Source organism: Sardina pilchardus, chromosome 3, assembly GCF_963854185.1.
Source record: "Sardina pilchardus chromosome 3, fSarPil1.1, whole genome shotgun sequence".
Lineage (NCBI taxonomy): Eukaryota > Metazoa > Chordata > Actinopteri > Clupeiformes > Clupeidae > Sardina > Sardina pilchardus.
In genome coordinates, this window is record NC_084996.1 from 27,055,252 (window position 1) to 27,081,752 (window position 26,501).

The 26,501-nt window shown below is 41.7% G+C and overlaps 3 protein-coding genes and 1 long non-coding RNA gene across 13 annotated transcripts in view; 2 read left to right on the forward strand and 2 right to left on the reverse strand.

The window, feature by feature from the left end:
- Positions 1-903, reverse strand: part of clec16a (C-type lectin domain containing 16A) — a 66,048-nt gene extending 65,145 nt beyond the window's left edge. For all 4 annotated transcript variants that reach the window (XM_062532614.1, XM_062532615.1, XM_062532613.1 and 1 more), the window contains exon 1: positions 693-903. In XM_062532614.1, the coding sequence (XP_062388598.1) occupies positions 693-763 (71 nt within the window). In that variant the 5' untranslated portion in view covers positions 764-903. The remainder of the gene's footprint in view (positions 1-692) is intronic.
- LOC134077180 (uncharacterized) lies at positions 252-4,340 on the forward strand. The gene is made up of 2 exons (XR_009938667.1): positions 252-400; positions 2,438-4,340. It is a non-coding gene; the product is annotated as an uncharacterized LOC134077180 (long non-coding RNA).
- On the forward strand, positions 1,277-4,340 carry dexi (Dexi homolog (mouse)). The gene is made up of 2 exons (XM_062532618.1): positions 1,277-2,319; positions 2,441-4,340. Exon 1 carries the CDS (start codon positions 1,900-1,902, stop codon positions 2,167-2,169), a length of 270 nt encoding a protein of 89 aa, XP_062388602.1. The 5' UTR covers positions 1,277-1,899; the 3' UTR covers positions 2,170-2,319; positions 2,441-4,340.
- ciita (class II, major histocompatibility complex, transactivator) lies at positions 4,157-25,671 on the reverse strand. 7 transcript variants are annotated; one of them, XM_062532606.1, is made up of 24 exons: positions 24,924-25,671; positions 21,901-21,951; positions 21,749-21,790; positions 21,540-21,629; positions 20,025-20,084; positions 19,730-19,798; positions 17,051-17,134; positions 16,649-16,705; positions 12,325-12,405; positions 12,059-12,205; positions 11,571-11,636; positions 11,425-11,475; positions 11,170-11,283; positions 10,268-10,369; positions 9,989-10,057; positions 7,540-9,250; positions 7,138-7,296; positions 6,920-6,982; positions 6,686-6,766; positions 6,420-6,503; positions 6,163-6,246; positions 5,841-5,924; positions 5,673-5,756; positions 4,157-4,425 (listed from the first exon to the last, which is right to left on the reverse strand). In XM_062532606.1, exons 1-24 carry the CDS (start codon positions 25,255-25,257, stop codon positions 4,344-4,346), a joined length of 3,849 nt encoding a protein of 1,282 aa, XP_062388590.1. In that variant the 5' UTR covers positions 25,258-25,671; the 3' UTR covers positions 4,157-4,343. The 7 variants fall into 7 exon arrangements, with proteins under 7 accessions (XP_062388590.1, XP_062388589.1, XP_062388594.1 ...); XM_062532605.1 differs by having other exon boundaries at positions 20,025-20,087; XM_062532610.1 differs by lacking the exon at positions 24,924-25,671 and adding an exon at positions 22,693-22,908 and having other exon boundaries at positions 20,025-20,087.
- Between the last annotated feature and the right edge of the window lie 830 nt (positions 25,672-26,501).

Sequence of the window (26,501 nt, forward strand, 5' to 3'; positions counted from 1 at the left end):
CGGGCCTACGATGATGGAAAGCTTGCAACACTAAGGTGTTGTTTCTCAGTCGCTTGCGTAAGGTAACGGTTCCAGACTTTGACAGGTGTCATCTGACCTTTTTTATGCAGTCAATGCATCTGGCACATTACTGTTAGGTGACGTGCTGTTTACATCTTCTCTATTTTCTCATGTCAGCTACAGTTGACTAACTTGGCTAACAGAATGAATGTTATGCAAAACATGCAATGTTGTTACAGATAAGAATTGAGGAGAAGGAAGTGCCCAGCACATATCAACAGAACTCATCTGTTTTGCGACAAAGATGCATCAGTGTCGTGTTGACAGAAACCAAAGACAAGCATTACGACGACATTCGAAGATCTATACAGCATGCCTTTTCACCTAAAGTAAGAAGCTGGTGAGTTACTGTGAATACTTGCTAGCACAACAACCGCAACAACCGGGGCTAGCGTTAGCGAGCTACGTCAGCTTCATCCAGCATTTGCTATAACGCTAGTAACACACGTTTACAATTAGATATATAGTTATCACCTTGCTAATCCTCTAGCTTGCAATCGAATTAAGGTGATTACTAATTGTCACGCTAATTTCAGTATCTTAATAAAGGACTACCTTGTCGTTGACTAGCTTCTGATATCCTAACCTGGCTAATGAGTTGACAAGCCTACCGCTAGCAGGCTAACACTTACTTCAAATGGTCAAGTGAATGGATGTTTTTGGCTTTCCCCTGTCCAACCCAACTCCTGGATCGACCGAACATCTTTGCACGCGTAAAGATTGTTGCACAGTTTCACTCTGCTTGATGGAGTTGATCAGTCCATGGCAACGAATACCAACATAATGTCTAGTGGGAAACAAGCTATCTTGTGATATTGCAACACTGCAACACTGCTAGCTCTGCCTCTGGTTCCCTGCTCTGCCCTCTTGACATTCGGAAGTAATGTATGATTGCGTATTAAGAATGTTGGGATTTGTAGTTTTTACTCTACAGGCAACACGTCCTGTTGACATTGCGCAAATGTCATGGACTGACATTCCAGTAGTTCAGTAAGAGTACTATGTTTGAATGCTAAAATAATATTTATGGTGTATGTGATTATATCATTGACGTTACGTATTAAGAGAATCACTAGACTGACCTGAGGACAGCCGCAAAGGAAATCGGGGCGGTGGGTGTATTTAGACTGACAGCATAACCAACCAATAATAACACACAATAACATTGCTCTCACAAAGTAGGAGCTATTTTTAGGGCGGGACTACGAATACCACTCATTAAACGCAGTATTGTTGAAGGGGACTGAGAAAGTTTTTAGCTATTTTTATCTTTCCTTCATGATGTTTTTCTCTCGTCACAACGGATCGACCTGATTTGGAATACCGTAGTTGTGGATTGATACTAAGAACAGTTGGTGTTGTCCTGCTACGTGGCGATTTTGTGCTTTTAGCAAATGTTTCTAAATTCCCAGCTAGTTAGCTAGCCTGTTTGCTACCGAGCGTGGTGCAAATTCCGCAGGTTCTGTCATGACAGCCTTCACATGTAACGTTGGAATTCTGCATGCATGCACTGTGTTCGATTAATGCAGCACATATGCTCTAATACAAAGTATTATTTTGTAACATTTATTTTTTAGCTACTGGTCTTTTTAAGAGACACACTGGCAAGTTCTGACAGATATGCTGTTGAGGCAGGCTAGCTAGCAGACTAAACATTAGCGGGTTCGGTGACTCACTGCAGTCATGCATGCCCGAAATGAACTAGGCATCACCACCGTCATTTGCCACATAGGACTTCAGAAAAGACTTTGCTCTGGTAAAAGGCCTTATTTATGCTGAGTTTCCAAGACTGCCTTGCTCAATCACTACACATTGCCACATTTTTGCGCTCAGGATTCTATGACATACTCAAGTTATTCTCAGCTAGATTCAGTTGAATCGCTGATTAACGAGCTTCCCTATATGTTTTATCTGGGCCTGTTTTTTGTTAACGTTTTGATCTTGTACTATGCCTTTCTAATGGAGTACATAGTGCTTAATGTCGGGATAGTATTTCTGCCAGAGGACATGGACCAGGCACTGGTGGATTTGGGCGTGCTATCTGACCCGGGGTCTGTTCCCTATGACACGGATACAGAGCTGGACGTTTTCGAGGGGTACCTTGAGTGAGCGTGTATAAGGTATACAAACTCGCCAATAATGCTCTGCCTCTGTAGAGAGGACTGGACGTTTTGGCACACCTTTTTTTATGCGTGTGCAGTGACATTGACAGAAAACTCCAGTACCCTTTCATGCATAAAGGCCCTCTCCATTAAACACGTGAGTTGACTGCGTTGTAGTCGAAAAAAAATACCGACCCCTCTTTGCTAATGTATTTAAGTTGTTGTCCTTTCTGAATGCTGTGTACTTAGTATGGTGTTGTGTTTGTCTTGGGCAGCAGTATCTCCTGATTCAAGGCCTTCAAGAACTGTTGGACCGCTTGATCCAGATGAAAGTCAGTCTTCCTATGGGTGGAAAATGTGCTGTCTGAACAACATGACTGGACCAAAATATGTACAGTATGCAGAGACAGAAATACAGCCCTGCCCTTTACAGCGCACAGGTCACAGAAATGCTTGACCTGCCGCTTGTTTCCAGCACTCCAAGAAGGTAGAGGCTCAGCATCTCTGTGCAAAATTAGTCCATCTCCGTTTGCATTTCAGCACTTAAGATTGTTAGGGTGGGATTGGAACACCCAGGCTATAAGATTGTTGCATTTCAGATATAAATCTCTAAAATCTCTACCTGCCATGCATGTTTAGCTAAAAAAAAAGAAGCAATAAACACTATGGATGATAAGCTATGTATCTGGAGTAGGGGTTATACTGTCATCATTCATATATTTTAAAACATGTGTACAGGTCTGTTATTAAGGGACAGCATTTGAACAGTACAGTAAGTGATTAACTGCCAGTAACAAATTACCCAAACAGATACTGGGTCTCTGTTGATGCCCTTTGGTCCTAAACACAGCAAAGTAAAAAAAAAAAAATCTTGTTTATGTTTTTATGAGAAAGAAACAAACATGTTTATCACATGTTCAAAGTTTTCCTTTTTTTGACTCCCTCAGAATGATACTGCACATTTTCTACAGGATGATTAATACATCATATTTAACATATATATATTTATTATTATTATGTGGTCAATCAGGCTGATATTTTGAAAGGGTAGTGTACGATTTATGACAATCAATGCATGCATCGTTTGTTCTTGAATAGTCCTACTTTTTGTGTTTCTTCTCTTCTTTGATCTAGATTTTCACAAGACAGCAAGTGTGCAGTTGTCCCACTTCTGAATTGCTTCAAATGTTTTTGTTGAGTTATGCTTCTAGTCAAACGTTGAATTCATGAGCACCCAAAAGTGCCATATTTTGCTTTTTCATCTGTTGCACACAAATGTATAACAGACATTGCAGGAATTAAGAGGAAGATGCATTTATTTTAGATGTTTTATTATGGTTATTATTTTAGACACCATATCTTCATGATCATAGTATGATGAAGTCTGCTGTTCTAGGAGTGTGTGATTGCCGTACTAGGTGAAGGAGCTGTACTTGTAATGATCTGTGCAAGTATTTTGCTGGTATGTACAAGACGGAATTACCCGTCTGTGTAGCTGGTATATGTTTTACAGCTCCACACTATGGAGGCACAAGATTGACTTGAAAATCGTCATAGGTTTGGGAACACATTCATCCATCAGACAATGCATTCTGTTTAAAAAAATAAAAATGAGGGAGAATGCAGCACAGTTTGCGCCATTTTGTACTTGTCAGTGACATGATCCTAACATGATCCATCCCATCTGTATAATATCTCAGTGGTAGAAATATATTCATTCCCCCATGCTATTGGCCAAATATGGTTGCAATGACCGCTATTCTAAAATATTACAAAGATATCAGAAAATGACATATGGACAGTGGTTCTGTTTTATCAACAGAAATGTAATTTTTTTTGGATTTTTTTACGTAAAAACGTATTTCTCAAGTGTAATTACAGTAGTTTCCTGCAACTGATCAGTACAGGGATGCTTCATTAACATGCCGCCACCAAGTAGTATTGCTGTTACCACAAATAAATCCCATTGATCTGAGAATAAGACTGACAGCAAACAGATGTAACTGTTGTTTTTATTATAAAAAAGTGACAGAAGAGTGCATTAAAAAAAGAGACCTTAAAAGGCTTAGTGCAGACAGAGCACGTCTGAGCCAGACGTCAGGTTTAAGCACTGTAGTGTGCATGGGGGGGGGGGGGGGGGGGGTTAGCAGCGTGAATGGGCGTCTTTCCTCTCATCGTCATCTAAGAATGCTGAATCCTTATCCTTTTGTCCTGTTGATGCAGATGCTGGAGTATACCATATGGTATGCAATGGTTCCACAACCTTTTGAAAGAAAAATATTGCTGTTTATTTTTGCATTTCAACAATGTGCAACAAAAACAACATCAATGCGGTTGAGCAATAAATTATCATTTGAGCAGTGTGGGACATTCATGTGTTTGTATGTTTGTTGAGTAAATACCATATTTCCTTACAATGTTTATGTTGACCCTGTTAACACTTTCAAAATGTTTTTAAAATGTTTTTTGGGTGGTTAGATCACTAATGGGCACCCAACACAACATCGCCCTGTACATCTGCATCTCTACATCGTCTAACGTGTGCAGCTGACCACGTGCACTCCGACTTTACTTACTTTAACTTTTTATGTAATTATTATCTGCATTAGCATTTACATGACAAAACATACTGAACATAAATTTGAAAATGTAAGTAGAAGATGTGACATTTCTATTATAAACAAAATACTTATTTCTTTTTTTTCCCCCACAAATCTCTGAAAAGCTTTTTAGAGGAAGTTTTGAGGAAATGTGCAACTGGCAGGCATATCCACCAGAGTGGTTGTCTATGAACGGAATGTGATGGTGAAGTGCTCACTAATACAGATTTTTTTTTTGGCGAAAAATAAACCTTTTTGTGCAAAGGAGAAGTCTTACATCTTTTACTTTAACTCTTTAATGAAAAAAGGGAATGGTGAAAACAAAGGTGTTGCGTGGTGTATTTTTTTATACGGTATGTGGTTTTACACATTTCAGACTGACTTGGCAAATGGTTAGAGCGATTGATTTATCATGTATCTTGGTGGTTGTTTACACTAGTGTGTAGCGCTGTTCACTGGTGATCCGATCACAAAGAGCATATTATACCCAGAGCCATGACTAAACATGGTCAGAAGTGGTCAGTAACCACTGATGGCTGTAGAATAATCTGTGCTAGCCTGGGAGAACCCAGACAAACTTTTAGCAAATTTGTATGCTCTAGCAGGCCCGTCTGGCAAAGACGCATTCACTTCCAAAGACCGGGGTACCAATCACAACCTTTGAGGTGGGCTTAACATCATGACATATCATTTTTGAAAAGCATTTGTCAAGATGACATCTGAAGAGATGTTTTTTCCGTCATCTCCTTCATTGCAGTGATTGGTTTTAGGTCTATCCAATTGTGTCTAGAGGCGTTTAGACCAGACCTCAACGTCAGGTTAAACCTGTGCAGTAAACTTCATGTAGAATGCAACATGGCATCATACTCAGGAAAAGGTAATTTGATAACTTGAGAAATAAAAGTCATACCCAAGAGACTTCATCCAAGGGCAACTTTTCAGGCTGTTGCTCAGCTTCTGTGCTCCAACATCAGTGAAGTTGTTGAAGCCAACACTGGATATCAACACAACAGATGTTAATTCCCGGAGATATCTGACCATATAACTTAATCTCAACTGTACAACAGTTTATACTTACTCAAGGTCTGTCAGGGTCTGCATCTCTGGAAGGACCAAAGCAAGTCTCTCTGCGCCATTTTCAGCAATCAAGTTATTGTACAAACTACAAAGAGAATGGGAGATAGGCTTTTTTATTAACTGAATGGCAAACACCTATTTTACCAGACATGGTAAAACAATAAAGCGAAGTCTTTGAAATAATCGCCTTTGAAGTGCCCTGCTGGAGAGCCATGATCGAGGGCAACAGTTCAGCAGAACTTTCATATAGTTGCCAAATTGTTTACACATTTGCTGAGTATATGACTTCAAATCACTTTTAAAGAGTCAAAAGTTGGCCATACCTGAGACTTTGAAGAGAAGGTGTAGCAGCAAGAGCGGTTGCAAGTTTCTCCAGTCCCTTATCTCCAATCGAGTTCTGAGACAGACTGATCGAAGATATAAAAGGTGCCATTACTTCATATAACAATCCAGCAAAGAGAAGAAAAACACTTCACATTAATATCAAATGTGAAGCATGCAATTTGAAAATGATCTAGTTGAGGGCAAGACGATAATTATGTAATAATCCTTTCTATGATCTGTCAAAAGCAAGCCTTACTTCAGCTTTTTCAGTGACAATAAAGAATTCAACACGTCAGCAAGCAGCTCAGCTCCCACGTCGCCGATCTTGTTTTTCTCCAGGCTAAAACAACAGGAGATATCATAATCAATGCTATTATGTAGAAACGTTTTACACAGCCATGTTAAGAGATTTATATCCTCCCATGTAATCAAACTAGGGGGCAGTATAATCTTCAAAATCACATGTGGAGATGAATACCAAGCCAGTGGACTACAAGTAGGCTGTCAATCAAAAACACTCACTCTAAATGCACCAGGCTTCCCAGGGTGGGCAGGATCTGAGCAAGCTTTGGGAAGATCACAGGGCCAATATTGGGACCCAACCTGGAAAAATCAAGGTCACATAAACAAGGAGTAAAGGAGCAGTGAACGAACAGGTGAAGAAGTACTAGCCTACTAATAACTCTTGTTTTGTATTTTGTTTTCAAAAGACTGAAAAGACTCTTTCCCCTTTAAAGCCAACTACATCCCACTTACTCAAAATCAAGCTTCTCGAGTTGTCTAATAGCTGGTATATCATGTTCCAGTGATGCAGGATCTCTGAAAGAAATGAAAGTAACCAGAGACAGCGACAACTGCTGTTAGCAAATCTTGAAATAGTGCACAGCGACAGGAAATCAAGCCCACAGTGTTCAATGCAAATGGAACATGCCCCTTGCTGAAAGAAGGAAGTGGTTGAAGTGTCAAAATGGTACCTGCAGGACTGAATGAGCACCGTCAGATTGCAGATGTGATCTTCCTGGGTGGCCTTGAAGGGGTGAAGGGTGAGCTTGTTCTTGGCTCCCCTCAGTAGATCCGACTCCCCACTCTGCTCTATCTCTTCCCACATGGTAATGGTGTCTGCCAAGGGTGCCCTGCCATCAAAGGATATCAATACATAACGTATTGTCATATCATACTGTACATTTTCACTCATTTTCTTTTTTTTGCTGTGTATTAAGATACCAAACTGAAAACCAAAAAAAAACTTGTGTATATATTCGTATATAAGCAATATTGTTCAGTAATCCTAAAAAGGATATTGCCGTTTTATTGTTATTCATAACTATTAATGGCTATCATCCTTATATAATATGGTCCTTATGGTCAGGCCTTACCTGTAGGATGTGACACAGTTCAGTCCAACGAGCTCTTTCAGACCACTGAGAGTGATGCCTGTGTCCTGCAGATCGAGGCAGAACTGCCTTTTCAGGGCTTTGGTGTCCTGCAGGAGGTACCACAGCACGTAGACGTCCGGCGGGGTCAGCTGAGCTCCGCAGAGACTCAGCGTGTCGGGCAGGTTCTTCACCAGCTGCTTGGCGAGCTTCTTGCTGCCCGTTTCGTACACGCAGTGGCACAGCTCCAGGAGCCTCGCCGGAGCCATCTCCCCAGACTTGAGGGAGTCCAAGTGGGCCTCCACGGCCTTTTTCTTGGCACTGCCGCCAGGGGCGGCGGTGGAGTGCGCGAGGCCACACTCGGGGAGCTTGCTGTTCTGGAACAGGAGCCCCGCGGTGAACTGCTGCATCATGCCCAGCCACTCGCCCTGCGGCCTCCTCCTCCGGCTGGTGCTCAAGGTCTGGTTGACCAGCGCCTTGTCGCTCACGCTGTCCGACAGGACCAGGTGCAGGGAGGCCAGGAGGTTCTGGACGAGGGCGTGAGAGAAAGCATAACCGGTCGTCTCGCCGGCCGCTCCGTCCGCCCTGCTGACGGTGTGCGAGGTGAGTATTTCGCTGGCGAGCCCGTAGTCCCGAAGTTCCGCGGAGTCCAGCCGCTCGTCGGCCACGAGAGAGCTGTGCGCACTGAGGGACTCCCACGCTAGCGCACACAGCTGGGCCATGTCTGGGGTCTCCCTGCCCTGCGCTTCGGAGGTCTGTTTGAGGCAGAGCGAGAGCACTTTCAGCGCCAGGCCCGTGAGGGTCGAGGGCAAGGCGAAGCGTTTGTTGCCGTCCGAACGCTCGAGCAGGAAGCACGCGTACCGGCACAGCAGGGGGTTGGAGCACAGGCTGTAGATGTACTTCTGGAGCTTCAGTTTGGTCAGCGAGCTGGCGCCGCGCGGCGCGTCCTCCGCGAAATAGAGCGAGGCGTACAGGTCGATCTCGGCGGGCGAGAAGCCGCAGAGCTCCAGGATGCTGTCCACTTTGCGCAGCAGCGGCGTCAGGCCGCCGCAGGGTCTGGCGGCGATCAGCAGCGTGCATCCCTTCAGCAGGCGCTTCAGGAAGAGGCCCGAGAACAGCTGCTTGACGCCGTAGCCGCCCGCCTCGGCGCACGTGGCGGGGGAGTGCAGGAGCCCCTCGTGGTCCTTGAAGTCCTCGAAGCTGTCGAGAATAACGAGGACCTCTTTGGGAGCGGAGAGCACGTGTTTGAACACGGACTCGGGGTCCTCGCAGCGCGGCGAGGTGGGGAGGTGAAAGAGCAGCGTCTTCAGGCTGTAGTCGGGCCGCGTCAGGTTCAAGGTCTTGCAGTCGAGCGAGAAGACGTAGCGAAAGCGCGGCAGCTGGTCCTTGGCCCAGTCGAGGCAGAGGCGCTTGACGAAGGCGCTCTTGCCCGCCCCGGGCTTTCCCAGGAGGGCGATCACCTGCTTCTGCCTCAGCTGGCCGTCGGCGAACACCTGCTTCCTGGTCAGCGTGGCCTTCTTCTGCTCCGCGTCGCTGAGGATGACCATCTCCTTCTCCAGGCACTTGTTGGCGTTCTTCCCGGACTTGACCATCACCGTCCTCTGGAGTAGACGGACGTTGACGTAGTGGGACTCCACGCTCCTGTCCTTCTCCAGCTCACCACAGGACTCTCTCATGCAGGACTTCACATGCTGCAAGTACCTCCCAACATACCCTGAAACACATGGCATACAGTACATACAATTACACAAAGGGCCCTAATCGAAATGGTGGACGAAAAGTCCAAAGCAAAGGAAAAAGCAAAGTTCTATTGCATGAATTATAGCTATTGTGTGGCAAGTGGGAGAGTAGAGTATTGACTCATCAATGTTTTTGCTAAAGGTTTGTTAAATTAGCAGATTGGCTTTGCCTTGATTAAATTAGCTGCAGAGACTCAAGATTTTGTACTTTGCCCCTCATTCTAATACGGGCTTAACAGTCAGTTCTCTAGGGCTTAAAGGGATATTCCACCATTTGGGGAGCTAAACAATTGATTTATACCTTTCTCCAGTTCATCAAGCCGTTCTCTGAGTCTGGTGATATAGTTTTAGCTCCAATCGAGCATAGATCATTGAATCTGATTAGACAATTGCTTCTCGCCTGCTATTTTTCATATTTAAAACTTGTCTCCTCTCAAGTTAGAAAGTGTGATAAGACCAACGTAAAATTAAAGATGGCGATTTAGTGGTATTTTCACGTGGCGAATTGGTATCGCCAGACTCAGAGAACGGCTGAATGAACTGGAGAAAGGTAAAAAAAACAATTGTTTAACTCAAAGAGATGTGGAAAATGAGTGTAATTCCCAAATGGTGGAATATCCGTTTTAACAGTCAAGTCCCTAGATCTTAACAGTCAATTCTAAATAGCTCTATTGAATATGAATACACATGGAAAGAAGAGGTAAAGGGCTTACAGGGTTCCTCTTTCACATGCTCAGGTGGGGGATTTAAGGCAACATCAGCTGATTCACGGGGGTTAGTTTCTGTAAGAATATGAGCCCAATAGAGCAAGCAATAAAATCATCAAACTTTAACACGTTTTTATCTCTGAAAAGCATAGGCGCTGCCAATATTATTTACAGAAGTTTATTTTCGTGACAAAACTCACCCCTACCAGGCACAATAACAGCTAATATATATTGTGTTTAACATTGCTGTAGCACTAGCATGACAATATAAAGCTAGGGCTTCACCTGTAGTGGGAGACAAGATGGTTTCTCCAGGTGTGGTTCTGTCTGATAATGAACTTCCAGGACTGGTCACCTCTCGCTCAGGGGTAGCCAATGAACCAATGGCTAAAAGGAGGCAGACATTAAATTATACACATTTCTGCCTGTCACTACATTTTTGCAAACCACAAGACAGTCAGTCAGTGTTTTTGCTAACCAGAGTCTGATCAAAACTTGCTTGTCAGACTAAAATGGCCTCTTTACAGTAATTTCCTGTGTATTAGCTGCAACATGTAGCCTATAAGTCACAAGTTATATGCAAGTTAAAAGAAATGAAACTACATCAATACCACATTAACTGCCCCTGTGTTTTACCTCATAGCAGAAGAAATGTTTCAAAATCAAATTTAAATGAAACACAATCCACATTTCTGTCCACTACGCACTATTTGCAAACCACAAGGCAGCCAGTCAGTGTTTTTGCTAACCAGAGCCAGATTAAAACTGGCTTATCAAACTAAAACTACTTCTTAAACAGTGCTTTAACAAAGCTTTTTCTTAACATTTGTAACAAAACTATCTACTGTGGGCCAACTAGGATAATTTCATATACAGTATATCACATGAGCTAGAGATTATATGCGTTAACACACACACACACACACACACACACACTTATGTCTTATAATGATTATTTATTGTATGTGTGCACCCAGTGGAGTAGCGCTCTAATCTCGTTGTATTGCAAAGTACAATGACAATAAAGGCATTCAATTCAATTCAATTCAACACACACACACACACAGAAAAAGGAAAAGCTGAATGGTCACCCCATGAGCACACAATAATGAACATATTTGTCGACATTTCACCTGCATGCAATGAAACAGCATGAAATGTCACTGAGGCTTAAGCTGAACATTCACCTGTAGTGGGTGATGAGAGGGTAATGGGCTCTGGGGGTGTGCATCTGTTAACGCTGTCCGATAAGGAGCCCCCTGGACTGACCACCAGGAGCTCTGGGGCCACTGTACCACTTACTGAAAGGACACAGACACAGTTCAGATGTACAGTACAAACACTCTACATTCTTTCCTATTTGTTTTCTCAAGTTTGGAAAGACCAGCAGCACAGTTGCTATCGTTGTATGTCACAAATTGGAGAAACAAAAATCTTCTTACTGGGTGAGAGGGGAACGATCTGGGGCATCTGCTTCTGTGGGGTTGTGGGTACTGTGGGAGTAAGAGATGGGCTGGGTCAGGTGATTGTGTATGGTGATGGGTGGTTCAGCAACAGACTATCACAATAGTACAATTTCCACACTCACCCAAGATGTAAGTGGCGTTGGTAGGGCTTAGTGAATGGGTCTGGATGATCTGAAATGTTGGAGCACCTGGAGATAATGATGAGATGAGATGACTTGTGAGATGGCTATTATTAGAAAGGATATCAACCATTTCTTTCACTTTTGGTCTCCACTGTAGTTGTCTTTTGCTCCGTCCCATTTCTATTTAAAGGCTTTGGGAAGAGACTCCAAAGTGACTACCAAGTGGATGCTGTTTCCTGTATAATTACTCCCCTGTGGATTTCACTTCTTTCACTTTTGGTCTCCACTAGTGTCCATCTTATTTTGCTCCCTTCCCTCCCATTTCTATTGAAAGGCGTTGGGAAGTGAATCCCAAGTGGATGCCGTTTCCTGTATTTTTTCCTGTATAATTGATCACTTCCCTGTGGATGTTTTTGTGTACAATATCCGTTTGTGGACATCCTCATTCTAAAGAATGCAAAAAGATAAGTGGCGCTTTTGACACTTACCGCCAGTAGAGGGAAGCAGAGTGGCCGTGTTAAAGTTAGCAATGCTGGTGATGGGAACTATGGCAGCAGTCGGACTGATCGGAACAAACCGTTGAGGACTGGACAAGGCGACCACTTGTCTGACTGACTGAAAGTACTCAGAATTGTCTATATTGAGAAGAGGGAAATATGTCATAATGTGTTTTGTATCTTATTTCAACATCACAGCTCAACGTTAACCACACTGTCATGTGTTGGTAAAGAAATGATCATAGTCTAAATCTCACCTCTCAAATTATCTGCCGGGATTTCTTTGACCTTTTGTGTGGCTTTGGTTCTCTTGGGCCTTTTTGGTTGGCAAGCACCATCTGAAAGGTCAGACCAAATCCATCAATACCACAGCTACCGTTATAGCAGTGTTATACAGTGAATATCATTATCAGTAAATATAATTTAAATATTATATGATTCAAAACTATATAACAAGTTGACATATATAGAGCTTTTTTCATACAAAAACTATATAGCTGCAAACAGCAATGAGGGAGCCAAGCAGATAGACTGAAGTTGCCATGGCAACTCAATGCTGTTACATCAGACATATGGCAGTAAGCTGTCAGAGTAAGTTTCATGTCTAGCAAACAAAGATATCTAACAGAGACATATGGTCACTCTGTTTAGCAGCATCACAGTGGATTTTGATTGGCTATGTTTGGCAAATGCTTGTGGATATGGCTTCAAAAATCAAGACATATCTACGGCTCAGTCTGAACAGGATTAAGACACTACTAGTAAATTTTAATTCCAAACGTCAACAGATTAATGCCAAAATGCATTTTTGCTAATTGCAGCAACCCCTAGAAGTCAAAGGTCACCATATTAATGTCCTGTCCTAGTGTCCTGCTAATGGGACCATGAGTCCATGTCTAAAGTTTGTTTTAGCTACATGAAAGGGTTGCTGAGATATGAGCTCACATCCTGTTTGCCGGCTTCGCCACAGACTTTGATTGTTAGTTACAGAAAACAGTTTTGAATATAAAGACGAAAAGTACAACCCTTATGAAACATGTGCATTTGGTGAAAATCAGAAAGTGAGCTGTGAAAACTTTTTTGCATTTTTGATAAGATCCAATATAGTGGAAAATCCACAATGGCGGAAATTGATGACATAAGATGTGGTTAATTCGGCTTGGTCCAAGAATACCTCATTTTTGAAAATCAACTTTGTCAGAAGTTACGCATGTGAATGCAAGTCCGGTGTTTCTGGGGAACTGAAAAGTGTGCCTGCTGCCACTGTCTGCACGTTCACCAACGTGGTCAATGGGTTAAAAGTAATGTGCATTAATGCAATGCCCAAATGCCTTGGCTAATTACAGCGTCCCCTAGGGATCAAAGAGCACCACATTTATTGTGCATTGGTCTGGGGATCATGTATGTCAAGTTTCGTGATGATCAGACTAAATTTGTGACCTGTGAAAGTTAGTTTCGCTTTCAATAAAATCCAATATAGTGGGAGAACGTCAAGGGTCAGTGACGCCATCTTCTCGAGCAACTTACACCGGTACAGACCGGACCTTCCAGAGTTGGACCGGTGGCGATATCTCAAAAGGTCTAGGGGCAGGAGCTGGCCAAAAATGAGGGAGACGGGATAAATAAGAAAACTTTGAACAATAGTTGCTTTCAGCAAGCACACGAAATAACACACCTTGGATTACACTGTTACAAGACCACCACTCACACCCATAACATTTACAGTAATGACACAATTTGTTCCATCCTGTGAAAATGTTCCGATGACACAATAATGACATTTTGATCTCACTTATACTGCGGCCATTGTTGTGTCATCACGGTCAGGGTGGGAAATATCAGACATATAGACCAAACATTATTTTTCAGCGCGTAAATATACACTGTTTTATCAGTTTTACTGCTAGGGACATTTCTACTTCAAATAAAATGAGTCACCAAAACATTCAGAGACTAAAACAAACTCAGGCCTCTACAGAGGAAACCACTGTGGTTCTGGTCCCCACCACCTCTCTAGCAGACTGTCTGACAAATGTCACATGCTGTATATCCTGGTTTTTGCACATGGCTGTTTCCCCTGAAGGTGCAAACAGGTCTCTTTTTACATGTTGCCTGACAGATGTCACGGGTCATCTGCGGCAGGAGTGTTGTTGGTTGGTTAGTTAACCTGCTGTGACCCGGAAGTCCTGATTGGGACTACAAATACATTCATTACAGTATGATGCGTTCTCTCTGCGAAAATAAAGTCTGTTGCGCTTAAATCGCTCTAGTTTCCCGCCTTCTTTGATGACAGCTTCTATAGCTGTCAAAATGAACAAGGTTCAGCTGGACTTCACAGTGGCTCGAGATCAAGTGTCTCTCTTTTGGACGTATAATGCACCTTCATGTCGTAAATTCTAGGGGCGAGGCCATTAAAACGAGCATATACAGTGAGGAGCACATGTATTTGATACCCTGCTAAAACAGGAATATAAAATCATCATTTGACAATTGATCTTAATGCCTTAACTCAAAAAATTAGTACAAATCAAACCGCCAAGGACACCAATTTTCTTTGTGATTGAAGAATGTATCGTAAATAGATAAATGTTTTCCTTAAATGCTAGGGGAAGGAAGTATGTGACCCCCTATGTAACCCTATGGGAATTTAACACATAGGGTTAACATAGGGGCAGGCAGATTTTTATTTTTAAAGGCCAGCTATTTCATGGATCTAGGATATTATGCATCCCGATAAATTTCCCTTGGCCTTTGAAATTAAAATAGCCCCACATCATCACATACCCTTCACCATAGCTAGAGATTGGCATGGTGCTTTTTCCAGTAGGCCTATTAGCCTGTTTGATTTGCATTGAGCTCAATGAGCATCAAACAGGCTAATAGGCCTACTGGAAAAAGCACCATGCCAATCTCTAGCTATGGTGAAAGGTATGTAATGATGTGGGGCTATCTTAATTCCAACGGCCAAGGGAACTTTATCAGGATGCATAATATCCTGAATCCATAAAATAGCTGGCCTTAAAAAATAAAAATCTGCCCGCCCCTATGTTAACCCTATGTGTTGAATTCCCATAGGGTTACATTGGGGGTCAAATACTTACTTCCCCCTAGCATTTAGGAAGAACATTTATTTATTTACGAAACATTCTTCCATCACAAAGAAAATTGGCGTACTTAGCGGTTTTATTTTTACTCAATTTTTGAATTAAGACATTAAGATCAATTGTCAAATGACGATTTTATATTCCTCTTTTTAGGCAACTTTAGCATGGTATCAAATACATTTTCTCCTCACTGTATAGGGGCATGATATTTAAATCATGCTTGTTTCCAGCCGCCACATTTATCAACACACGTTTATTCTTACGCTGGAATTGGAGTGATATGAAGGTTTGATGAATCACACGTGAGCCCCGTTGTAAGATGATTTCTGCACTCAGGTGTACGCTGTTTTTTACGCTCGGTTGATAAATGAGGGCCAATGGGTGCCATAGCAGCTTCGCTACTTGGTCCCCAATACCTTGAGAAGACTATATTGGTAAAACAGGCTTCAGGGTATAAAATCAGTGAGTACAACTTGATCGCTTTCTCACAAGTTAGAAAGCATCACTGAAAACAGAATTGAGTGCACTTATGAGATCAAATTAGCTTGATGGTCTGTGAACATTGGAAATGTAATAATTATTGGACCTATGGACTATACTGTACCTATATCTACCTGTTTGCCTCATGGCTTTACCTGGAAACAAACTCCTAAAGGAACTGTATCTAATTTTGAGACAATATGTCAGCTCAGCGCCTCAATATCTTTGCAATGTCAAGGACCTCTCTGATCATTTCAGTGCTCTTAGACGAGTCGCTGTCCCCACACAATAAGAACAGATCTACAACTGTTAAGACAACGACTCACTGTTGATTACATAACAGCTGAGCGCTTCAACTGGACCTTTGAGTCATATCAAACTATACAGATGATTTGCTGGTGGTCAAATGGTAAATATTATGGTTGGCATTGCTCCACTATTGGTATAACATATTTGCCGTGCACCTGACCAGTACTACTACAGAGAATCCTGACAGTGATGCGTGGAGGTGATAGCGTGACTATATGAAACTGTGTGAGTGCAAAATGTGTTGGGAAGATGACATTTTATAGATGGCACCATGAGTGCCTGGATATACCAAAATATTGGCTGACAAAAGGGCCTCCAGTCTGCAGAAGCTTGACGGAAGAGGAATATTCCAGAATGATACCGATTCCGAGGCATGCTGCCAAAATCCCTTTCTAAAGTGAAAACTATGGCCTGGCCAAGTACGTGGCCTGATGTCAATTCAACATCTGTGGGGTATGGTATGGAAAACATACTGTAACTCTCAGAGCACATCTCCACACATGTGTGCAATAAGCCAAGGTAGGCTAAGTTTAAAATGAATAGATTTCAGTCTCAGAGAGGTCTATTGTTTTTTTCCCTGAGTTCCTACTGTGTGATATTTAATATGGGTTTATCACTTCACACAGTATTTCATAATTGCATGTTATGTAATCCCATTGGCATATCTTGAGGAGCACTAGTACATTACCTGATTCTTTGGATTGGGATTTACGACATCTTGACCTTTTGTGCAGTGTTCTGTTGCCTTCAAAGATGAAAAAAAAACATACAGCATTTCAAAACAACATCAGGTGCTGACTTACGGCTTTACAGAATGTTGCATTTCTCTAGTTATCAACTAGTGTTCTCAAATTTGCCTGAAATACATCATAACTGTCTATGTGACTATCACAACAATGACATACTGTACTGTATCTAACATAATTTAACATAGCCCTTGCTAGGGATAATTATAACGCAATAGCTATAATGCGACAGCAAGAAACAAGGAACAGAAAGTCCTGATCACCCTGCATTCACACTGCAAAGACATTGTCAAAGACACATGCATTTGGCATTGCATTCTTGCATATTATGGCTTTTGAAATACCTCCACTCTTCTGGCTGACCGGGGCCTGTTCTGAGTCTGAGTCTTTGGTGGCCGGTAAAGCAGTTAATGCACATGTCTCATGCACTGCAGTGGACAGAGGGAACAGAGGCACAGTAGTGCAGGTTAGTCAGTGTGTACTGTAGGCCCTGGTACAGTATCATTGCAGTAGTGCAGGCTAGTCAGTGTGCAGGCCCTGGTATCATTGCAGTAGTGCAGAGTTAGTCAAGTGAGTACGTACAAGGAAATTCCTGTCTAACGACAATCTAGGGTCTATTTGTGGATGTTGACAATGGGTGTGGATTTTAGTTATGGACCAAAATAACATCTTTAACCAAGCTAGTCAAGTACTGACTAAACTATTATAAACCTGCATGCTGTCTCTTTAAGAATTGTTATCAGCACAAACACACACACACACACACTGTGGTCAGGTCAGGTTGGAAAACAGCGACATGCATGAAAAGAGAAAGCTTCCTCTATGAAACAAGATTACACGGAACACTCTATACTCTCACTATCACATGGTCTTTGTTGAAATCAGCAATAAGCCAGTGCCACCAGGAGAGCCCCACATGAATTTATAAAAGTGTTGTTGCAACTAGTTAAGCTACTTGTCTCAGTAACAGGATCCTTGTGGATGGAGGTTCCTCTGGTCCATGCTAGCAAATGTAACATACTGTATGCCATCAGCTAACATCTCAACACACGCCTGAGCAGGAGCTGTGCACTCCTTACCGCCTGTGTGCACTATTCAAAAAAGCCCCGAGAGAACAAGCGAGACATAAGATTCACTTTAGGCGGCAGTGATTTTGGTGGAAGCACACCCTTACTAAATACGGTAGTGGCCAACTCTGGCAACGCTTGTAAGAGGAAGGGAGGGTTCTTTTTAACCTGTTACAGGAATGAATGCTTTGGTAGGCACGCTACTCATCTACAGAACAGCTTTCCGTTCGCCAGTTTCAGGTTTGTGCTGTATGCCTATACTAACAACAACCACATGCAACTTTACAACAACGCCTGTTCTAACGACAACCCATTCATTTGGACACCTTTATACAACCCTATATATATATGTGGTTTTGCTTACTTCTTCATGATGGATTTAGTTCGTAAGCATGTTTTTCTTGTTTGCTAATTAGTCCTGGTTTTATCTAACACAGAATATCAGCATCAAATCAGCTGAAGTTACCTTTGGTTTTGTTGTGCAGGGCTATAGACAGCTGCTAATGTTTTGACAAGCACACCAATTTTGCATTCATGTTGTTATGTTGGAACAGGAAGGCAGAGGTTGGGCCCTTATTTCCAGTGAAAGGAACTCTGAATGCTTCAGCAACTAACCAAGACATTTTGATCAATTCCATGCTCCCATCTTTGTGGGAACAGTTTGGGGGTGGCCGCTTCCTGTTCCAACATGACTAAGCACCAGTGCACAAAGTAAGGTCCATAAAGACATGGAGTTTGGTATGGATGACCTTGATCGGCTTGCACAGAATCCTGACCTCAACCCAACAGATCCCCTTTAGGGATGAAAGACAGTAACTGAAAGACAGTCTCCTCGTACAACATCAGTGTGTGACCTGACAAATGCGCTTCTGGAAGAATGGTCAACAATTTCAATAAACACACTCCTAAGCCTTGGAAAGCCTTCCCAGAAGAGTTGAAGCTGTTATAGCTGCAAAGAGTGGACCAACCTCGTATTAAACCGTATGGATTAAGAATGGGATGTCACTTAAATTCATATGCTAGTCAAGGAAAGTTACCCAATACTTTTGGCAATATAGTGCATGTACAGTATATAATACAGTATGTATCATATTTCTCCTGACTCTGAAGTTTTCATGTTAATAATATACCCCACAGACATAAAGTGAATCCCACATTTGCCCCAATTTCCATCTTTGAAAAATTAAAGTATGCTAGGAAGGGTGGGAACTATCTTCATGCACCATTTTTTCAAAAACAGATGTCAAAACACATTCAATTAAAACCAGGCTACCCACTCAAAGTGAAACGTAAAAGGGCTTCCTGACTTTCCCTGACAAAAAAACTGAATTCCCGCATTATATTCCAACTATATAATGAATGGTACATTGAAATCCCTTCATCGACCACAGATTATAGAGTAGATTTTAAAATTCCCTGATTTTCCATGTCGGGAATAGACCTTATTTTACGTTCCATGATATTCCAGAAATGCCATGACCCATGGGAACCCTCAAAAATCACTGATAAGAATGTGAGGATATCCTACTCTGGCTTGAGCATGGAAAATGGAAATTCCGGCATGCTTTCAAGAGTTTTGAGTTTTATTAAAAGGTACCCAGGGGCCCGGTCATTTCCTGATCTCATTAATTTCCTGCCACTCTTCACTGTCCTATCTGATTATACAGTAGGCAAAATGCCCCTGAAATTTACTTATCATTATTATTATTATCAATAATATTCATAATTTACAGTCAGCCTTTATAAGACAGTTGTGTCATGCTGTTATCAGTTGCGTTGTGTTGATGACATGCCGCAACATGTGTGCACAAACATGGAAGCATGGATTAAGGAGCTAAAACAGGATTAAAAATGTTCCCTTTTTCAAGCAGCTGTTAACCACCACTCTCTGTGTCTGCTTTCGGTATTGACTCTTTGCAGGTGGTGTCTGTTCTGGCCATACTTCATCATTCTTACCTTCTTGTAGCCCCATGCAGTGGTCAAAATAGTCTGGAGGCTCAAGTAGTGGTGGAAGCATAGCCTCGCCTACACCATAAGGCAGAAACCAGAGTCACTCCACTTGCATTCCCTTTAGTCTCTGGCTACATTCACTGTTAGTGTTTAATGATGTTTATAGTTATTATTGTACGTTGCTCTGGACAGTATCTGCTAGGAACCATAACCATAATTATACACTAAGTACCTACAGTAAGTGCAATATATTGTGATACAAAAACACATCATTAAGAAAGAAATGCTATGTTCCTTTTACCTTTTTCTGTTGCGCTTTCTGAAACTGGAAAGAATGTCTCCATTAAGGTCAACTCCAGCTCTTCTGAAGAAAAGAGGTTATGTTATATTTACTGTATATGGGCAAGTGATTACAACTACATCATTTGCATATATTCATTTAGCAGATGCTTTTATCCAAACCGACTTACATATTCCAATTATACAGTACAAGGGATTACATTGTCCCCAGAGCAATTTAGGACTTAGTGCCTTGCTCAAGGGCACAACCGTGGAAACCGGGAATTGAACCCACACCTTTTCAGGCTATCGCATGCTAGCCCATCTCCTTAACCATGCTGCCACTGCCCCCTATTACTCTTCCATACATTCTAATAAGGAATAATGGCCAAATCACAGTCTTATATATTTTACCAACTCCACTGTCACTCATGTCAAACATTATATCTTTCAAGAAACTGATCAAAAAGAAGCTGAAACACTTAAGATGGACTCTTCTAACTGCATATTCACCCAGTCAGTTGGAAGTTTGTAATTGTTAACATGAATGGAATTGCATGATTCCAGAATTGTAGCTAAAGCAAAAGGCCCATTTTGCAATAGAGAACAGGAGAAAGACAACAGTAAACAATCTCTGTGAAGTTGGCACTCCCCATGATGAAAATAATGAAAGGATATTATGGAAATGTGCACTGGCAATGGTGACTGTGGTTGCTTGCTCTAAGTAAAACATCCTTATGAATCTAACTTCCAGAGCTGTTTGCCCAGGGCTTCAAATGACAGTACCCACTGGAGCTGTCGCTCCTGAGACGTTGACTGCCCACTTCCGGGAGGTTTCATTTCACAACACTTAGCTGAGTTAATTGTCCTGCATTTGGGTCTGACCCTGAAAGCAACTTATGACAGCTATAGGTCTACAAGGACCTTAAAATGCCCACGCATAGCAGCTGTGGGCTTCAGGGCATGTATGCCGCTACACTGGGGCATTTTTGGCTTCTTCTATGGACATGTTATTTCCATATTAAAGACATTTTAAACTTGGATGTGGAGTGTGTTGGTCAGAGGAATTTATTCCTCTTTCTCCTCATCTGAAGCTCATTTTCTTGACCCTGTTATTTAGCATAGCATAGCATAGGCTTTGAAGGCAAGACACTAGTCGAATAGGCTAAATGAATGTAACCATATACATCAGAGATGTTTTGCCATGCTTTGTATCCTGGTGAGCACCAGACCTCATCATTTAGTAATTGTCTATATCATCCCCCAACAATTACAGTAAATATACTATGGCCTGTTTACAAACTTTTGTTAAGTTTGCTGCAAAAGATATCTCACTTAAATAGGCTTCCCAGTGAATGAAATGAAAACAATGCTTAGGTCTAGCCTACAGGAGAGCAGATGTTGTGTCTACTGCATAAAACATGATCAGAAAACAAATCAACAATGACACCACAGCCTCACATTAACTTCTCTCCAGTCAGGCTCACTGAATAAAAGTTCCAGTTATTTTCCCCTGATGGTGAGCGGATTTGGCTACCTGTGTCTCCTTGGGTGCCATAGTCTTGATCACTGTTGACATGCTCCAAATCTCTATTGCTGAAGAGAGAGATGAGGGCGCTCTCCTCATCTTAAAACAAGAAAGTATAAAATGAGCCACTTAGCTGAATCCCAGTGAGGTCAAAGACACCATGAAAAGAGTATAAATGAGAAGGTTTCGCCACTTTCGCTTCTACCAAGTGAACTTACCAAAACCATCAACATCCTCATCATTGAGAAGGTCTGAGTTCTCTACAAAAGAATAGAGAGGAACATGTTTTAGGTCGCACTTGAGTGTGAAAGAAACATATCTAGATAGAATTTTATTTTCTGGGCATATCCAAGGACGCAAGGTTACTAACCTTTCACGTTGGACTCTATTATTTCCGCGGTCAAAGAGTCCCAAAAGTTACCTGTGGCATGAAACAGTTTATTCAGTAACTCTGATTTAAAAACGTAATTTGTCACCAAGGCCTACAACGGAACACAAATGGTGGTCGTGGGGGTCGTACAAGAAACCAACAAGCCTGGTGGTTGTGGAAAATATAACGCACATGGAACTCGGGGGAGTCGTTTCTGCTGGGTCTATTAAAAAACAACGACCTCTCATAAAAAATGTTTTTTTTTTTTTAAAACAACGACCTCTGATGTTTTTCCTAATCAACATCAGTTTATTGCATCTTATAATAACAGTACGTCATTTGAAAGAGTGGTACGACTATGTACAAGTATCGACTTTTGGTGGACCGCAATATTAATATTAAGTTGCAATTATATAGCCCGTTTCTGAAACTCAAGGTCGCTTTACAAACTATTATACCAACCATTATGCAAAAGAAACCACATGTGTACAAAAATAAGCCCAAGACGGTGCAGCTGCGCACATTAAGCTTCGAGGTTGGGATTCCCCTGTAATACTACAGTTTGCCCATGCCCACCATTATCAAATATAATTCTCAAAGCACTTCAGACGCCATCATGACAAATAATGTGATAACTGGGAGGAATACTTATCATACAAATATTTTGTTATTAATTAAATCAACATTTTCCTTTTTTGGACAACACAGGAACAAAGTAGACGCAGACAAAGTTTTCAGTCACAATCATCTCATCAAATGCCAATAGGACTAATCAATTCAAATAAAAATTACCTTGGTCGGCGTTATTGGGGCACTCCATGTCATAATAGTTTTACCTGCGGCGGAGCTTGCATTTGTGGAAAGCTACGCAACATACGCTTGATGCTAGCTGTGCTTGCTGGCCATAGCGCGCAAATGAAATGCGCTGGGTACCCTGTGTCCTCAACCGACTTCTATGGCGCTAGAATAGTTTCACTTTCACTTTGACGACTTATTGTCCGAGGAAAATAATGATATACACGCGAAACATTGTATTAATAAAAAGCTACCAATGAAGTAAGAACACCATTTTCATGTTAATTGTTCTTTTACGACATGAAGAATAAAAATATTTGCATGCGTCTGTAGGCTACCTCAGCGGACCCATGTTACATTTTTTTATTTACCTGTACAAATTTCATCACTACCAACGAACACCACCATAGTAATTTAACAGATTTATTCCTGAGAAAATGCGTATTGGTTAGCGTAGGCTTACTAAATTGCGATTTGCGATTAATAGCTATTTTACTAACTTTATCAATAAAAAAAAATAAATCAACCGTGGTGCCTATATTTGTCTAGGGATATGGGCCTCCTATCTGCTACCAACAAGGGAAAATAGGCATATTCAACAGTTGCCCCGCCAAGTCAAATAGGCTAGATAGCCTAACTTTCAGACTGTACCAACAGAACTGCAGCAGTCTATTCACCATCTGTAAAGCGAAACGTCTAAGGGATCAAACAACACACAGGGAATGATGTCATCCCCTACCACGCCCTGAGGAGATGGGATGGTATTTGGCCTGATCTGCCTTACCGTGACAACCTTGAAATGGCAGCCCTTACAAGAAATGCCTACATCTGTGCACACCACTATACTACAATGAGCATTAGCCTACAATAGGCTATACTCTCCGTACAGTTCTGTAAAAAGGTCACACTCTTAAAAACTTTTGTTTAGTAACAGCCAGGGATTAGGCTAAGGCCTAATGGCTGAGAAGTTTGTTTGTAACCCCTACCAAAAGAAATATGAAAAAGAAAGCAAAAGTTTTTGGAGTGATTTTGAGATAGGCCTACTGCATTTGGAAATTGCACCTGCTGCATGAGAAGATTTGCATAGTGTTTTGTGTACTAATACTAGCACCCATACTGTTTGGCATAATGTTTTCATGACACTAATGTAGGCCTACACCTACATACACTTCAGGCTACCATCAAAAGAGACTGTGTGTGTGCGTGCCTGCGTGCCTGCGTGCGTGCGTGCGTGCGTGCGTGCGTGCCTTTGTTCAAATAAGTCACAACAGGAATGAATGAAGTTATTTCTAATGAATGAATGAATGAATGAATGAAGAAAAGTGAAGCAGTTGTATTAAGGCCTTTACCGGTACACACTTTTAAAGGTGACATAGAATGGAAATAATTTTTGTCTGGGTTTTGATGAATTAGGAGAGGTTGTGCATAACCAAAGAGCTATCATGAACATGAGGCATGGTTGCGGCCTCGTACGAAAATCTTGAACTTAAAAATAGCCACTAAAATTGAATTGAAAATGAATTGAATTTTTATGAATCAAAGTTGAATATATACTATTGAAACATCAGAGAACACGGTTCAATACTTGATTAATCTATTCTGTGCTCTTTAAATGAAACTCTGAATCAAGTAAAGAATAACGGCTAGCGAGGTGTCCCGATATATGAAATTAATGGACAAGGCGGAGGTAAAGTTTCCGCTTATCCCTCAGTTGCCACTATGTATGCAATAGTCATGCCTAATAGCATGCAAAATAATAATAATAAAAAAGAATTCAGTTTAAAAAGATGATTTGTTAAGTTTGTTGTATTACTTCCTTTGGTCCTAGTAATAACAGTGGGCAGTTAGCAAGTTCACAGTTGACATTTGTTGTGAGGCCTGTTTCTGGCCTGCTTCCAGGCTCAACCCTCAACCGCCATCGCATGGCTGTTAAGCATTCAAATGAACATTGATATGGAAAGGTTTTTTTCTTTTTTAACCATATCTACCTCATAGGTGTCAGAATTAATGGACCCCCTACCAGCCAATCAGAAAAAAGTATTTATTCTCTGGGTGAAACAATTTGATAACACACACACCAACACACCAACTAAACCAAAAAGCTCAGAAAACAAATGGCCTCAAGTAAAAAATAAAAAAGTAAGACAGAAAGAAAAGGAGAATGTGAATCACCTATATGAAATCAGGCGCCAATCATGGGGTGAAAGCCAACTGATACTGCAGCTCACCTGTGTCACAGGACGTGGAGGTAAATTCCAAAGCCGAGTCTGCTTCCTGGATAAACACGGACTGTAAAATCCCCTGGCAGGTATCCCATCTCTGCCACATGGGCAGCGCCATTCTGCGTGCCAGGTCCTCCTGGTCCGTCTCGCTGGCACAGGCACTTTCCGACAGGCAGTGCGCCTCCTCGCTAAGCGACAGGTAGTGGTAATTCGGGAAGACCTGTGTCTCCAACATCTTCTGAAACAGGGAGCGAAGCTCCCAAGGTGAAGCTTCTTTCAGCACCCATCTCACCTGGTCCAGCACCTGGTCAAAGGTGACCTTCACACTATCCTCATACATGCTATGAAGTCAGTGGAAGGTCCACCAGCACAGCAAAAAACTAATTTCACAGGTTAAGATTACATTATCATAACCACACATAAAAAAACTTCACAATAAAAAAAAAATCCTTTAAAAATAATGATTTAAAAAATCCAATAAAAAAGTTATTCAGTCCAATCTTGTGGTGTATGTTGCTGCCTCAGAGAAAAGTCCATAGAGTGACTGACTGTGAGACTGTGATCCACTTGCCCTTTAAACAGTGGGAGTGAAGTTTCACATGTCCTTTTCCCAATTAAAAAAAAAAAGCCTAAATACTGATACGTGTGAGCAGCATAGCAATCACAGTCTGCATCTACATTCACTTCACTTTTTTCACACTAGATAAAACCAAAACAGGAAGAGCTATCCAACTAATTTATGCAATCGGACTTGACATCCTGAGGAAATATTCTTCTGAACTATGCCAAAGCACGTCAAAATCCCAGGTCTTCCCAATGCAGTTGTGAATGCCTCTGAGGAGTGTGAGTAAACACATACAAACAATACAATACATCATGAAATTAAATATTTCAAAGGATTTCACCGCCAACATGACATGATTAGTTTAACAGTTAGCTAAGTACACAATCTGGACACAGAGATGTGGTAAAAACACTTTCATTTTAAAAGTGTAAATCTTCCATCATGTATGGGGTGGCCCTGGCCCAGTATGCCTTCACTGTTGAGCCTGGAACATCTAACATTACAGACACCAAGCAGCTTTACTGCCTCAGTGTCTGGGCAGCGAACTTCCATCCTCCATAAAACCCTCTGCTATACAGCTCTGCTGTATTTACATCTGGTGGGCATGGATGGCCCATCTCAGCCAACAGCAATTTGTTACAAAACATTTATTTATATTGACCCTCTGCAAAAATTGGATTCTGTAGTTTAACCAACCTGTAAACCCAAACTGTAGGCCTTATTTAACATTTTGTTGTTGCCTTCCCTAATAATCCAAATGGCCGCTCAAAGATGCCATCTTGGTAACACCTCTGGCATAGGCATACTGTACCATCAAATTGAATTTGAAGATGATGCCAAAACTAGTTGCCAGATAAATGTGGCAAAACGTTTCACAGCACTTAATGCCACATGCCAACATTTTGGGAAATGTTTATCTGCCGTCTCCGCCAAGTTAAGTTAGATAAGATGATACATACCCATCTCGTATTTGTGCCTGCAGTATCTCAGTCTGACACACTCACCGTTAGCCTAGCTTA